The sequence below is a fragment of the Gorilla gorilla genome, chromosome 18 (assembly GCF_029281585.2).
Source record: "Gorilla gorilla gorilla isolate KB3781 chromosome 18, NHGRI_mGorGor1-v2.1_pri, whole genome shotgun sequence".
Taxonomy (NCBI): Eukaryota; Metazoa; Chordata; class Mammalia; order Primates; family Hominidae; genus Gorilla; species Gorilla gorilla.
In genome coordinates, this window is record NC_073242.2 from 16,203,082 (window position 1) to 16,218,766 (window position 15,685).

Sequence of the window (15,685 nt, forward strand, 5' to 3'; positions counted from 1 at the left end):
AAACCCAGTCGAATGTTCTGTGACTGGTCCCTGCTGTGCTACAAGGATTGGTTTTATGCCAGAAATCCTTGAGATTAAGGGAGACGTAAGCACTCCTCTTTCCTATCAGCAGATGGAGCACCCCTCTTGGCACACAGTAAGTGCTCAATAAGCGCTCTTTTATGCAGATTTGTACAGTGAAGGATTGAATTTCATTCATGCTCATTTAACAAGCTAATGGAAGTTTGCGATAATTCCAACATTGTTTTCTTGTGCTGCCAACATTAGTCATAGAATTAGAAATACTTGGGTTGTTTGGAGAAAGTTAAATGGTTATTTTTTATGTCTTAGGTTTGCATTTTTTAAAGTTCTGCCTGGAGATTATGAAATCCTCGCAACTCATCCAACCTGGGCGTTGAAAGAGGTGAGTGTGACAGCTACGTCTATAGCCATGCCAATAATATGCTGGTCTTGGGACAAATGTAGGGCTTTTCAATTCAGGATATGAAAAGAATTTATGGTTTCTCCAGGACTAGATGAAGAACCAATGGTGCTGTGGTTTAGTTTGGTAGTTATTTGTAAGGTGTAACTCCTCACTGTAGCAGATGTTGCTTGTGTTAGTTTCGGTTTTAGGTGACAGTGTTGTCTTCCTGCTGTGAAATAGATCTGTTTTATTAACTATAGCTATTTTAAACTAAATCAACAACAGAAGGCCCTGACGAGATTTATTTGTTGTTCTTTTTTCAGCCTGAAACAGAAATCTGTAAATATACTAAACATTCTAGAAACTGTGGTACGCGTGACCAAGGAGAATGTATGAGAATGTTTATTGCAGCTTTGTTTGTAATAGCAAAATATTGTAAACCACCTAAATGCCTTTTAAGAGAAGAATGGATTGGGGTTCCATCATACAATAGGCTGCTGTATGTCAGCAGTAATGAATGAACCAGAGCTACATATATCAATGTAACTACATTTAAAAACAGAGTTGAAGGAAATATGATTTTAAATACTTGTGATAATCATTTATGGATACAGTCTTTTTTTTTTTTTTTTTTTTTAAAAGACGGAGTCTCGCTCTGTTGCCAAGACTGGAGTGCAGTGGCATGATCTTGGCTTATTGCAACCTCGGCCTTCTGTGTCCAAGCGAGTCTCCGGCTTCAGCTCCTGAGCAGCTGAATTACAGGGATGTGCCACCACACCCAGCTAATTTTTGTATTTTTAGTATATATGGGATTTTGCCATGTTGGCCAGGCTGGTCTCGAACTCCTAGCCTCAAATGATCCACCAGCCTCGGGCTCTCAAAGTGGTGGGATTACAGGTATAAACCAGTGCACTCGGCCAGATACAGTCTTTTTTTTTTTTTTTTTTTTTTTGCAACAGGGTCTTGCTCTGTTGCCCAGGCTAGAGTACAGTGACATATTCATGGCTCATTGCAACCTCTGCTTCCTAGCCTTAAGCGATCCTTCCACCTTGGCCTCCCAAGGATCTGGAACTGCAGGCATGTGCCACTGCCCCTAGCTAAGGATACAGTCTTTTTTTTTTTTGAGATGAAGTCTTGCTCTTGTTGCCCAGGCTGGAGTGCAATGGGGCGATCTCGGCTCGTTGCAACCTCCGCCTCTTGGGTTCAAGCGATTCTCCTGCCTCAGCCTCCTGAGTAGCTGGGGTTACAGGTGCCTGCCACCATGCCCAGTTAATTTTTGTATTTTTAGTAGGGACAGGGAGGATACAGTCTTATGTAGAAAAATTATGAAGACATGTATGGGAATAGCAGACGCTGTTCAAAATGATACTGACTTCTAGAGAAAGAGGGAGGAGGGGGACTTCGGGGTACGCCAGCATCTTGAATTGTATTTTTTTAAATTTCTTTAGCTGGTTAGAAGGTATGTAAGTGTTCTTTAGCATATCTTTTTTTGTTTGACTGAAATAGTTTATAGTCAAAGATCAAAAAAGGAACTCCACCTAGCAGGTGAGGTTCTGTAATAGCCGTGAAAGACCAAATTGAAATAAGACTTAAGGGACATCTTGACATGTTAGCTTCTGTGTTAGTATTGAAGCTGTATCTCATTTTTGCTAAAGAAGCATTGGAATCAGTATTTCAGCTTCTACTCTATCTGTTTTATTATTTTTACTCTGTAGGTTTTACGCACTTATAATTGATGATAGTTTCACGCCTAGATTCTCTTCTTACTGTTTATGACTTTTGGTTTTGGGGGTTTTTCTCTTCTGCAGCAACATTTAAAAATATTTTATTTGAGGCTGGGCGCAGTTGCTCATGCTGTAATTCCAGCATTTTGGGAGGCCGAGGTGGGTGGATCACTTGAGGTCAGGAGTTCGAGACCAACCTGGCCAACATGGTGAAATCGCATCTCTACTAAAAATAGAAAAAAATTAGCCAGGAATGGTGGCATACACCTGTAATCCCAGCTACTTGGGAGGCTGAGGCAGGAGAATCGCTTGAACCTGGGAGGTGGAGGTAGCAGTGAGCCGAGATTGCACCACTGCACTTCAGCTTGGATGACAGAGTGAGACTCCATCTCAAAAAAAAAAAAAATTTGAAATGAAAGAGCTTACACATTTATAAATATATATAGAAGAGATTTTAAGGTTTACATTGTATGTTAATTGTCTGCATAGAAGAATCTGAGTTTATTAATATGAGATTGGGATTTTCAAGTAAAGCATGTTGTTAGAAGTCAGGATAATGTTTATCCTCCTGGGGTGTTAGTGACCAGAAACAAGTGTGAGGGCACTTCTGGCTTGCTGGTGCTATTCTGTTGGGTAACCAGTGCCCAATTTGTGACAAGCCCTGTGCTGTGTGCTTAGAATCTGTACACTTTTCTCTGTGTTTATTGTACCTTAACAAAAATGTTTAAAAATATACACATATTGTGAAAAGAACAACTTAAGGCAAATTAACAGAGTTTAATTGAGCATAGAACAATTTGTCAGTTGGGCAGCCCCCTGAGCCAGAATAGGTTTACAGCGACTGTGGCACTGTTGCGTGATTGGAAAGGGTTTATGGACAGAAAAAGAAAGTGACGGACAGAAAGTGGAAGTGAGGTACAGAAACAGTTGGATTGGTTACAGCTGGACGTTTGTCTTATTTGCACATGGTTTGAACAGTTGGCTGCCTGTGAGTAGTTGAAGGGTGGCTGCTTGAATTGGCTGAGACTTGGCAACACGTACAGAGGAACCTTTAGGCCAAACTTAAAATATGTAAGGAGGCAGCTTTAGGCTAATCTTCAGTTAACACTATATATCATTAAAAATAGAAAAGAAGGCAAAATATGCTCATTAAAAAAATTGGAACATATAGAGGAATATAAAGCAGTGGAAACATTTTGGAAGCTGGAAAAGTATACAAGTAAAATAGCACCATATAGACAAAATCATTATTGTTTACATTTTGCCACATTTCCTTTCACTTCATTTTGGGCATTAAAAAATAATGATAAGCCAGGCACGGTGGCTCACACCTGTAATCCCAGCACTTTGGGAGGCTGAGGCGGGCGGATCACCTGAGGTCAGGAGTTCGAGACCAGCCTGGCCAACACGGTGAAACCCTGTCTCTACTAAAAATACAAAAATTAGCCGGGCGTGGTGGCGAGCACTTGTAATCCCCGCTACTTGGGAGGCTGAGGCAGGAGAATCTCTTGAACCCAGGAGGCAGAGGTTGCAGTGAGCCGAGGTTGCACCATTGCACTCAAGCCTGTGCGACATACTGAGACTCCGTTTCAGGAAAAGAAGTGATCATACTGAATAAGCAATTTTATAGATTATGTTTCCCAGTTAATATTTTAGCTTCAGCATGTCCTCATGTTGTTAGGCACTTTGCAAGTGTTTATTTTTTTACAGGTTAAAATCTTTTTCTGTTACAGGCAAGCACCACAGTGCGTGTAACCAACTCCAAGGCCAATGCGGCCAGTCCCCTCATAGTTGCTGGCTACAATGTGTCTGGCTCTGTCTGAAGTGATGGGGAGCCCATGAAAGGGGTGAAGTTTCTTCTCTTTTCTTCTTTAGTAACTAAAGAGGTAAGCAAAGAAAAGAACAAAAGAGATGGTGTGAAGGGCAGGAGGGTGTTGGATTATAGACCAGAACGTACTGTTTTTAAAATGCAGGTCTGAGTTGATTTATCATTTTAACACTTAAGAATATCGTCTGTCTCAGGCCGGGTGTGGTAGCTCATGCCTGTAATCCCCGCACTTTGGGAGGCCAAGGTGGGTGGATCACTTGAGGTCAGGGGTTTTAGACCAGCCTGGCCAACATTATGAAACCCCATCTCTACTAAAAATACAAAAACATTAGCCAGGCATGTTGGCACGTGCCTGTAGTCCCAGCTGCGTGGGAGGCTGAGGCAGTAGAATCGCTTGAACCCAGGAGGTGGAGGTTGCAGTGAGCCAAGATCACGCCACTGCACTCCAGCCTGGGTGACAGAGTGAGACTCTCAAAAAAAAAAAAAAAAAAAAAATTCAAGAATATCTTGTGTCTCTGTTGACTCACAAGACATGGCACATCTACACTGGGAGGCAGTGGTATGTGATGGAAAGTACACAGGCTTTGAAATCAGACCTGGGTTTAAACAAATCTCAGGTTTAAACAAATTCCTCTTCCTAGCTGTGCGACCCTAGGCCGGTCACATTACCTTCCTGAGCCTCCGTTTCCTTATTTGGAGAATGGTGACCCATCATAAGGAAGGACAGTCATGTCATCTTTCCCGGGAAGACTGTGCCAGTTTTTAACTTTGCAACTTGCATGTCAAGATTTTTGTTCCTTTTATCTGTATTAATGTGTCTTAGATTTCAGAAATACATATATTGACATGAAACTTAAAAAAATTTTCCTATAATGTGGCTAATTGATGGTATTCAGAACATGTAAATGGAAAAGGAAGTCTTGTCTTTTTTACCCCCTGGCATAGGATGTCCTGGGCTGCAATGTCTCACCAGTGCCTGGGTTCCAACCCCAAGACGAGAGTCTGGTGTATTTGTGCTACACGGTCTCCAGAGAAGATGGCTCGTTCTCTTTCTATTCCTTGCCAAGTGGGGGCTACACTGTGGTGAGTGAAGCAGATTTCCGTTCTGTTTATGTCTGGGACTCTCATGACACAGTAAAAGGCAATGCTGTTCGGGTGTTAAAGGAAAGGATGGTTGGCCTGCAGTTCTCTGAACACGCTGTTAAGCAGTAACTTACTTAAGATGAGACATTCACCTGTTCGTAATAGCTAGAAAAAGGGCAAGGCTTCCTGTTTTCGAATCTGCAACAGTTATGATGAATGTTTCTCTTGGTCTGTCTGAACCCCTTGTCATTTGTGGGCTGCTAGATCGATTATTAATATTGCTGATTGATCATGTTAGTGGTTCTTAGTGATTAAGAGACTCTTCCTTCCAGATTCCGTTCTATCGAGGGGAGAGGATTACCTTTGATGTGGCGCCTTCCAGACTTGACTTCACAGTGGAGCATGACAGCCTGAAAATCGAGGTAAGGCTTTTCTGTCTTCTGGAGGGACAGGTGTTTGAGTTCCCATCCCTAGGCACAGGTATTGCAAACATGTTTTTAAAAAAAATCAATTATTTTATCTGGAAGGGCTGTTGGAAAAAATGCCATCTGGTATTATATTCTTACACATGATGTCCTTATCGTAGAGAGCTGGATTCCTAGTTAAATCTACTCATTCAGTGAAATATATTTATTGATTGCCAGTGACATACATTTCAGGCACCATTCCAGGACTGGGGATACAGCAGTGACCAAAAGAGGCAAAAATTCTTGTTCCTGTGGACCTCATTTTTTTTTTTTTTTTTTTAAAGATAGGGTCTCACTGTGTGGCTCAAGCTGGAGTGCAGTGGTATGATCTCATCTCACTGCAGCCATTGCCTCCAGGGCTCAAGTGATCCTCCCACCTCAGCCTGTTGAGTAGCTGGGACCACAGGCGCGTGCCACCATGCCCAGCTAATTTTTGTATTTTTGTTAGAGATGGGGTTTCACCATGTTGCCCAGGCTGTTCTCTAACTCCTGGGTTCAAGTGATCTGCCTGCCTCGGCTTCCCAAAGTGTTGGGATTATAGGTGTGAGCCATCGCACCTGGCTAGACCTCATGTTCTAATGACAGGAAGGGTCAATACATGTATAGATGTATAAGTTAGAAAGTACAGTAGAAGGTGATAAGTGTTCTCTAGAAAAATAAAGGAAGAAAGGAGGTTGTACAGTATCAGGGTGGAGACAGGGGTTGCAGTTGTACATAGGGTGTTTTTGGGAAGTCCTCCCTGTGAAGGTGACATTTGAGCAACAACCTGAAGGGAAAGAACAAGAGAACCATACTTCACTCCTGCAGGAAGAGTATGTAAGACTGAGGGAACGGCACGTGCAAAGGTCCTGAGGCAGGAGTGTGCTGAAGGGTTTGGGGCACCCCAAGGAGGCCAGGGTGGCTGGAGTGGAGGGAATGAGCAAGGAAGGAGGAGGCGGAAAGAGGGTCAGGGAGGTGACAGGGCAGATTGTGCAGGGCTTGGTGGGCCACTTTGCCTATAACTCTGGGTGAGAATTGGTGCTACTGGAAGGTTCCTAGGAGAGGAGTGGCATGATCCTTCTGGCAGCTGCATTGAGGAGAGTTTGCAGGGTGTCAGGGTAGAAGTGGGAGACCAGTTGGGATGCCATGGCCGTAAACCAGGTGAGAACTGGCAGAGCTTGGACCGTGATGGTAGGAATGGGCCGTGTGATACGTGGCTTGATAAACTGCCTAGACCCTCACATAAATGGAAAATGTATTTTTCATCTCACTTATGTCTCCTTTAATTACAGAAGTAGAAAATGGTTACTGTAGAAAATTGGCTAGCTAGAACAAATCCCAAAAGAAAATAACAGCCTCTCCTAAGTGGACCACCCAATGTTAGAGTTATCGAAGCAATTATATTTTAATCATTTTCTTTTAATATTACATTTGAAAGTACTGTGTTAAAATCGCTTAAACTGGCAGAAGCGGGCTTCTAGGTCATATGCACAGTGGGGTGCAGACTCTGCATTTTAAGATTCAGTGGAGTGTTTGACCGTTCTGCTGTACACTGGAGGGGAAAGAGAAGGGTAAGAAGATGAAGCCTTTACTTTGCTTCTCATAGCTTGCAGAGAAGGATGGGGGCAGGTGAGCAGAGACAGCTATTCCCAGATTACAGCCAAATACATATTTTGAAAATGATGAATGGAATTTCAGGGAATGGGGCCCTGTAAGTTCCCTGAGGTCAGGTACCGTGTCTTATTCTTTACTGTTTTCCTAACATGTGATTTAGTGCCTGGCACATAGTAGGTGCCCAGCAAAAATATTTGTTGAGTACATATGTGAATTAATAAGTAGGTAATGCATGGAATGAAACATGTCTTTTTGGAAAGATCAAGAAGGACTACCTGTCATGTGAGACCATCACTAAGAAACCATTTGCTGAAAAAAATAAATAAATAAAAAAGAAGGGCTACCTACATAAAAAGGAAGTCATTTAATTATTTAAAGCTTCATCTCAAATGCTGTTGCACATGTGCGTGCACACATTCATTCATTCAGGAGTCAGTTATTGAGTGCCTGCTGTGTACCAGGTGACTAAGACAGAAAAAGTCCCTGTCTCCATGAGGTAACATGCTAGTGGGAGAGAGACAACTAAGAAATCGAACGAGGACATTTCAGATACTGGTAAGTTTGATGAAGATACTAAAATAGGTTAGCAGTGGTGACCTTGGGGATACACAGATCAGGGCTGGAGCTCAGTAACTGCAGAGAAAGCACAGGTGTGCTGCTCACAGGCGAGTGGGGCACAGACACAGACACATGGAGCATGGGACCACGTGTGAGCCAGTGATGGTGGTGGAGGAGGGTGAGCTAGGTGGATTTCTTTTTTTTTGAGACAGAGTCTTGCTGCTTCACACAGGCTGGCACTATCTTGGCTCACTGCAACCTCCGCATCCCGAGTTGAAGCAATTCTCCTGCCTCAGCCTCCCGAGTAGCTGGGATTACAGGCACCTGCCACCACACCTGGCTAATTTTTGTATTTTTAGTGGAGACAGGGCTTCACCATGTTGGCCAGGCTGGTCTTGGACTCCTGACCTCAAGTGATCTGCCTGCCTCAGCCTCCCAAAGTGCTGGGATTACAGGCGTGAACCACTGCGCCCGGCCTAGGTGGATTTCATAAGGACCTGTGTTCAGGTTGTGGAAAGACAGGAGGGGGCACGTGAGACCTTGCAGAGGTGGACTCCACAGGACTGATCGATGCTGGAGGAGCGGGGCGGGGCATCCAAAGTGATGCCGGGGTGTGCATGGGAGACTGGAGGAAGACGTGGTTCACCAAAATGGGGGCATCTGGAGGGGAGGAGATGGCACAGGGGTAAGGGTGGGGGGCTTCTAGAAGCTTGAGTCGGTGACCTTTTAATGAGGGAAGTAAGTCTCTAGACTTTTCTGTTGTTTGACACTCAGCGGTGTGTTGGGAACACAACAGAGAAGACAGATGTGGGTAAAGTGAGAGGGAGCCCGGCTGGCACACAGGACCGGGGCACTGAGTGTTGGGAGGTGGGTGGCAGGAGCAGACATGGTAGGTGGTGGCCGGCGCAGCAGAAGGAGGCTTTGTGGCTCTGGCACGGGAGCACCTTCGAGCACCTTCTTCTTGTTCTTTGTTTTCTAGCCCGTGTTCCATGTCATGGGATTCTCCGTCACCGGGAGGGTCTTGAACGGACCCAAAGGAGATGGTGTTCCAGAAGCAGTAGTCACCCTGAATAACCAAATCAAAGGTGGGCTGACACAGCAGCCCCAGGCTGATGGCCAGCGCTCTTTTTGGATCACAGAGAGAAATGGAGAGGAACTGATGACTATATGAGAACATGGCAGCTTTTGGTCTCAAGTATTCTGGTGTACATGTAAGGATACACTGTTGTTTTTGGCTTATCTTCTGTTTGTGTGTTTTTGTTTTACAGTTAAAACAAAAGCTGATGGCTCATTCCGCCTTGAGAACATAACCACAGGGACATACACCATCCATGCTCAGAAAGAGCACCTCTACTTTGAAATGGTCACCATCAAAATTGCACCGAACACGCCTCAGCTGGCTGACATTATTGCAACAGGGTAAGCTTATCGTGTGGATTTGGAAGCGCCAGTAAATATGCTGGCAGCCAGTGTAGAACAAAATGACTTGTGATCTGTGTGTCTTTGCCGAGCTTAAGAACTTAAGAAAGATTAGTACTTTTTTTTTTTTTTTTTTTTGAGAGACAGAGTCTTGCCCTGTTGCCCAGGCTGTAGTGCAGTGGTGCCATCTCGACTCACTGCAACCTCTGCCTCCCAGGTTCAAGTGATTCTCCTGCCTCAGCTTCCCAAGTAGCTGGGACTACAGGCATGCCCCACCACACCCAGCTAATTTTTGTATTTTTTAGTAGAGACGGGGTTTCACTATATGTTGGCCAGGCTAGTCTCAAAACTCCTAACCTCAGGCTGTTTGCCTGCTTTGGCCTCCCAAAGTGCTGGGATTATAGGTGTGAGACACTGCACCCGGCCAAGAAAGATTAGTTCTAAATCTTACAAACTGAAGGTACTGACATGTCGGATGCTTAATGAAAAGTCCCTTGCTTCAAGTTAAAATGGGCTTGTGAAATTAAAAAATCTTTCATGTCTGACTTTCACGATCTTTCACAGGACCCCTCTTTGCTTAATCTTTGAGGGTTTTTGGAAGATGGTATTGTTGGTTGAGAAAGCTTATTGGAAGATGCTTCAGGTCATTGGTGTAGTTCTTCCTGCTTGTCGTTACTCATTATACTATAAGTACAGGCGGGGACATCTTGCGGTTGAATTCATGTGGTTTTACCATCATCTGAAGCAAGATTGTGTAGTGCCAAGAACTTGGGCTTTGGAGTCAGATCCCAGATCCACCCGCATGTAACCTGCAGAACAGCTTTAGACATAACAGGTGCTCACAAAACAGTAGCTTAGAAGGAGAGTGCAGGGTCTGCTTGGGAGAAGCGCGGCATGAGCAAAGTCAGGCAGTCTCACAGCAGCATGAGGTGGCTGCGGGTGTAAAGCTGGGTGCTACTGGAGCAGAATATACTGGCAGGTGAAGGTGATGATGAGGCCAACCCCATAGCACCTCCTCACACCCCACCGGGGCGTAGGGGCTTTCTCCCACTGGGGCCAACGGGCCATGAGTGGTTTTGAGCATTAATATAACAAGCTTTGATCATTGTTTTCAATAGGGCATTCTGAAAACAATGGCATGGAGTAGAGTGGCTTTGAAGGGGACAGGACTTGGGCACGGGAGGTCTGAAAGCAGAGACGACAAGGGCTTGCCTTGTAGGGAAGTCAGGGACAGACTGGTGAGATATTTAGGGTGCCCAGCTTGAGAGGTGTGATGGCTGGGGACAGAAAGAGAAGCCAGTTAGGTGATGAGGGTTCAGATTTGGCCACATTGGTCTGTAGGACCACTAGGTGGAGCTCTTCAATAGGCGCTTGGATGGATGGTAAATCCTGAAGACTCGGCTGCAGGTGGCAGCCAGGACCTCAAATATGTATGTGCAGGTAGAATTAGAACAGTAGGCCCAAAACAGAGTGCCAGGTGGCCCAGGGGGGACCTAGGGAGCATGAGGTCATAGGAGCTAAGAAAGTAAGTTTGGGGTAGGAGGTAGTGCCCAACAGGGAGGTGCAGGGAGCTGAGCCCTGATGAACACAGTCCACTGGCTTGATCACTGAGGAGGCCACAGTGACTCTTTTCTGTAGACAGATGGAGGTCGAGGTCAAGGAGTCCAGTGGTGAATGGAAGACAGGGAAGCAAATTACCCTCAGAAAGTAATTCTTGGATTTAAGTCTTTCCCACCTTCCATAAACACTTTGTGCAATTACTGTAGATGAGGCACTGAAAAATGCTTCGTACCTAATAATTAATCCAACTAGTGTTCCAGAGATGGGGCTTTCACCCTACCAGGGAGACAGACTGAAGACAAATACATCTGTGGCCAGGCTTAATGCCTCACACCTGTAATCCATCCCAGCACTTTGGGAGGCGGAGGCAGGCGGATCGCTTGAGCCCAGGAGTTTGAGACCAACCTGGGCAACTTGGCAAAACACCATCTCTACCAAAAATGCAAAAATTAGCTAGTTTCATAAGCTGGTCTAAAAATAAATAAATAAAGAGATAAAAATTAAAAAATAAAATAACAAGATTTTAAAAAAAGACAAAAAAGACAAATACATTTATGCTGCTAAATTATGGCAAGTGTTGTGCAGGGAAGAGATCAGGGTGCTGCAAGAAGAGCTAATTTCGAGTGGGAGCTCTGCAAGGCTCTCTGGGTTGCAGAGACCTTAGTAAAGACTGAAAGTTAGCTAAAGAAAGATCTTCCCTAGTAGAGAAGCAGCATGCTCAGAGGCCTGCATAGGATAGGAAGGACCTGAAAGGCAGTCTGCACAGCTGGAGGAGGTGGGTGAGGTCAGGGAGCTCTGGGGCCTTGTAGCCTTGCTTTGGGATTGGGCTTTGCTCCCTAATGCAGTAGAAACCCGTTAGGAGTTGTCTGTTGGTTGGCCGGGTATGGTGGCTCACGCCTATGATCTCAGCACTTTGGGAGGCTGAGGTGGGCGGATCATGAGGTCAGGAGTTCAAGCCCAGCCTGGCCAGCATGGTGAAACCCGGTCTGTACTAAAGATACAAAAGGTTGGCGGGGCATGGTGATGCGCGCCTATAATCCCAGCAACTCAGGAGGCTGAGGCAGGAGAATCGCTTGAACCCGAGAGGCAGGGGTTGCAGTGAGCTGAGATAGCACCATTGCACTCCAGCCTGGCCGACAGGGTGAGATTCCGTCTCAAAAAAAAAAAAGAGTTATCAGTTGGCAAGGGAGTGATAGGGATCATGGTACTTTAAAAAGTTTGTTTTTCTTCCTGGCTGCTGTGTGGAGAATGGACTGGAGGAAAGCCATGGTGTGAATGGAGGGGCCAGATATGAGGCAGTGGTGGTTGTCTGGAGGAGATATGGTAGTGGCCGGGCCCAGGCGGCTGGCAGGCGAGGGAGGGAGGAGTAGATGGATTTGGTAGGTCACATGGAGAACACACCCACAGGCCTGAGCTGTTGAGGTTACAGGTTTCTTATTTGAGCCACTGGGTAGATGGAGGAGGCGCTGTTCACAGAGATGGAGGAAATGTATTTATTTTCTCCTTTAAAGTAGAGTATTTGGGTCAAAGAAAGAAAAATAGCATTTGTTGAACATTTTTGGAAAATCTCTTTTTTTTATTGGCCGACGTAGTACATTTGCCTTTTTAGCACACTGATACTTCTTACTATTTCTTTTCCTTTTTATTTTTTTTGAGACAGGGTCTTACTCCATTGCCCGGGCTGGAGTACAGTGGCGCCATCTCGGCTCACTGCAGCCTCCACCTCTCGGGTTCAAGTGATTCTCCTGCCCCAGCCTCCTGAGTAGCTGGGATTACAGGCTAATTTTTATATTTTTTAGTAGAGATGTGGTTTTGCCGTGTTGGCTAGGCTGGTCTCGAACTCCTGACCTCAAGTGACCCACCCGCCTCGGCTTCCCAAAGTGCTGGGATTACAGGCTGAGCCATGGTGCCTAGTCTTCCTTTAAAGTAAAATAAAAAAATTACTCAATTTATTGTAAAAACAAACTCTTTGGCTTCTGTCCAAATGACTGTGAAAATAGATTTCTCTCAATATCCACCAATATTACCTGTTTCTGTCCATATATGTATTTAAACCCTGTTGAACGAATTTATTGATGCAAATCAATTTTTAAGGGCTTCAGTATAACGGAACCTTTTTCTACCACCCTTTTGGTTTATTTTTCCAAACTAAGCCAGTATAGATTTGAGGTTTAGGGAAAATAGGCACTTCTTTTTAATAAGTGCCTATTTTAATATTTGAACCATATGGTTCAATATTTATGGTTCAAATATTTACAACTTAAGGAGGCAAAGAGATTTGATAGGAAATAGACAAGGTGATGTGTCCCCTGACAGGTACACAAATCAAGAGAATATGACAGGTCCTTGGGAATGATTGTGTCAGTGTTCGCTTCCCATCCTTTTATTCTGAAAGTTCACAGTAGGGGAATGTGAGAACCAAAATGCATATGCTAGGTCAGGGATTGGGACACTTTCTCTGTGGAGAGCCAGAGAATAACTATTTTAGGCTGTGTGAGCCATACGGTCTCTAGGACAACAGCTGAGATAGACAATTTGTAAATGAATGGGCAGAGCACAACACAACTACATTTTTGGACACCACAATTTGCATTTCATGTAATTTTTACATGTGAAATATTTCTTTTGATTTTTTTTTTTTTAATTTTAACCACTTAAGAGTGTAAAATTCTTTTTCTCGGCTTGCAGTTCATACACAAACGGGAGGGGGGCCCTGACTTGGTCCTTGGGTCGTAGTTTGCTGACCCATGCTGGAGATAGTGAGCTCATATAGCTGGGCAGTCCCTTCACTCTGAAGAAATGGCTGTGTTTTTCATGATTCCTAGATTTCACATACACAATCTTCCACCATTTCCTTGTGTTTTCCACTGTTTTTTTATTTGAGGCGGAGTGGTGGTTCCAACATTTAATGTACCCCTAATTGTCAGAATCCAACATTCTTGATTATCTTTATGTCAAAAGTAACTAATTTTTATCTAAAATGATTCTTGAAGATTCTTTAAAATGAACAGTTGAAAAGACAACTGTGACCCCCAGCTGGGATGTCCTATTACACTTTAACACACCAGCTGCTTCAGAAATGAAGACCAGCACTCCAAGGATGATGGTCGTTGTAGGGGGGCCTCTCATGTGTTATTCGAGGGATGCCTTGCAACACCTTACTCCTTATTTAGAATCTCAAATCTGAATCATTACCTTAACAGGGCTTTTCAGTTATAAGTTACATTTGTGGCTCCTGCCTCCCAAGGAGTTCAATTTTAGCTTTGCATTTTTTAACTTAATTACCTTTTCTGTTCCAATCTCCCAGTTTGCTTTCATCCATGTATTATATATAATCACAAGCAAGGAAGACGTCTTTGATAATCCTGACTTATTTGATGGCCTGGTAATGCCACAGTTTCTTAGGCAGCTTAGAGCTCTTGCTTTTAAGGGCTAGCCCACATTCTCAGTCCAAGGCCGCTCCGCTGTCAACGATCCAATTACCTGAAACGTTTTTATTATCTGCAGATTTTCTTAAAATTGCCTCTGCAGTGGGGGATTGCCAGATGTCACCCGGAACACACAAACAGCCCCACTACGGGCCCCTGTTCTGTAGAAAGATGCCCAGTCTTGCTTCTGAAGGTTGCTTTTTAAAACCAGAATGAAGGTTGCCTTTTAAAACCAGAATCATCTGGACTGCATTCTGTCTCTTCATTAAGATTAGACTATTCTCAGGAACAAGGGCTGGGAGAGGGCTGCATCTTTTTTGGTCGATAAGAGCCTTTCCTGTTATAATTGAGTCCTCGTGCTGGAATGAATGGTCTTCTCTTTGCAGGTTCAGTGTCTGTGGTCAGATATCAATCATTCGCTTCCCCGACACCATCAAGCAGATGAATAAATACAAAGTTGTCCTGTCATCTCAAGACAAGGACAAGTCTTTGGTCACCGTGGAGACAGATGCTCATGGATCATTTTGTTTTAAAGCAAAACCAGGGACTTACAAAGTGCAGGTGCGTTGCATTGTTTTAAATTTAAAATGTTTTGAGAAAAAGCAGTGATTTTTAGAAGGGTTATTAGGTCAAATGGGGTTAGAGAAGGAGCATTCCAGTTTCCAACTTCTTGTTTCTAAGTGTTTACAATCCTGCACCAGTAGAGGAGAGTCAGATAGGCATCCAGCTAAAAAATAATGCCATCTGCCTCTCTTTTTTCCAGTCTTGATGTTTATTAGTATCAGGCTGCCAGTCACTCCTCTACCTTCAGGCTTCTGGCTGCTGTAGAATGTCGATGAGTCCAAGAGGACACCAAAAATGAACTCTACTAATGGCAGCTCAAAAATGGCCATAGTGCATGGCTTCTGGGACCCCAGGCCAAAATGGAGCTTCCCATTTCCTGCTTTGCCTTGACTTCGAGATGGCTAGGCAGGGACCATGCGACTTATCCATTCAAGCAGGCCGAGAACGGGGAGACGGTCTGGCCTGTGGTCTCATCACCATGGTGAAGGTCCAAGCCACAGCTGGCCCAAGCAAGCAAGAGACAGGACAGAGCAGAGGTCAGCCCACCATGCCTTTCAGTGCAGTGGCCCTGCCCTTGGGGAGAGACTGTTTCCGTGGGCTCTCACCCATCAAATCAGCAGCTGCCCTTCCTCCCTGTGGAAGAGCAAATAACACAAAGGGAGAGGGCTGAGAAGGTTCCCTGTTAGACTCTGCTCTCCTCTAGGGCAAAGTGGGGTCCCTCCCTCTGTGGGGAACAGGGTAGGAGATTGCGTTCTCCCTGCTTCCACAGAACAGCGTGGTGTGTGGGTTGACAGCTGCCTTTATTAGATGGTAGCTGGCTTCTTGCGAAGATGTCCACATTGACAAGTCTTTGGAAGCCCTTTTGGAAGCATGATGGACTTCTCCAAGGAAGGGCAGTGTTGTCTTTACTAGGGATGAAAGAGTTGACCACTGCTGCCTTCACCTGTTCCTCCTCTTAGCCCATGAAAGGCACACAGAACAATAGGAGGAAGAAAATGACTTAATTCCACCAAAGTGTCATCCACATAGTGTTGACAGGTTCAGAGCTTATGCTACAA

General features: G+C 44.6%; 1 protein-coding gene across 2 annotated transcripts in view; it reads left to right on the forward strand.

The window, feature by feature from the left end:
- The first annotated feature begins 330 nt into the window (after nt 1-330).
- Nucleotides 331-15,685, forward strand: part of LOC129527569 (BOS complex subunit NOMO3-like) — a 99,727-nt gene continuing 84,372 nt past the window's right edge. For both annotated transcript variants that reach the window (XR_010131328.1, XM_055365333.2), the window contains exons 1-7: nt 331-403; nt 3,861-4,013; nt 4,901-5,038; nt 5,371-5,460; nt 8,636-8,741; nt 8,925-9,075; nt 14,450-14,624. Coding sequence is in view for 1 of the 2 variants with exons in the window: in XM_055365333.2 (XP_055221308.2) it covers nt 3,966-4,013; nt 4,901-5,038; nt 5,371-5,460; nt 8,636-8,741; nt 8,925-9,075; nt 14,450-14,624 (708 nt within the window). In the remaining variant the exon portion in view is untranslated. The remainder of the gene's footprint in view (nt 404-3,860; nt 4,014-4,900; nt 5,039-5,370; nt 5,461-8,635; nt 8,742-8,924; nt 9,076-14,449; nt 14,625-15,685) is intronic.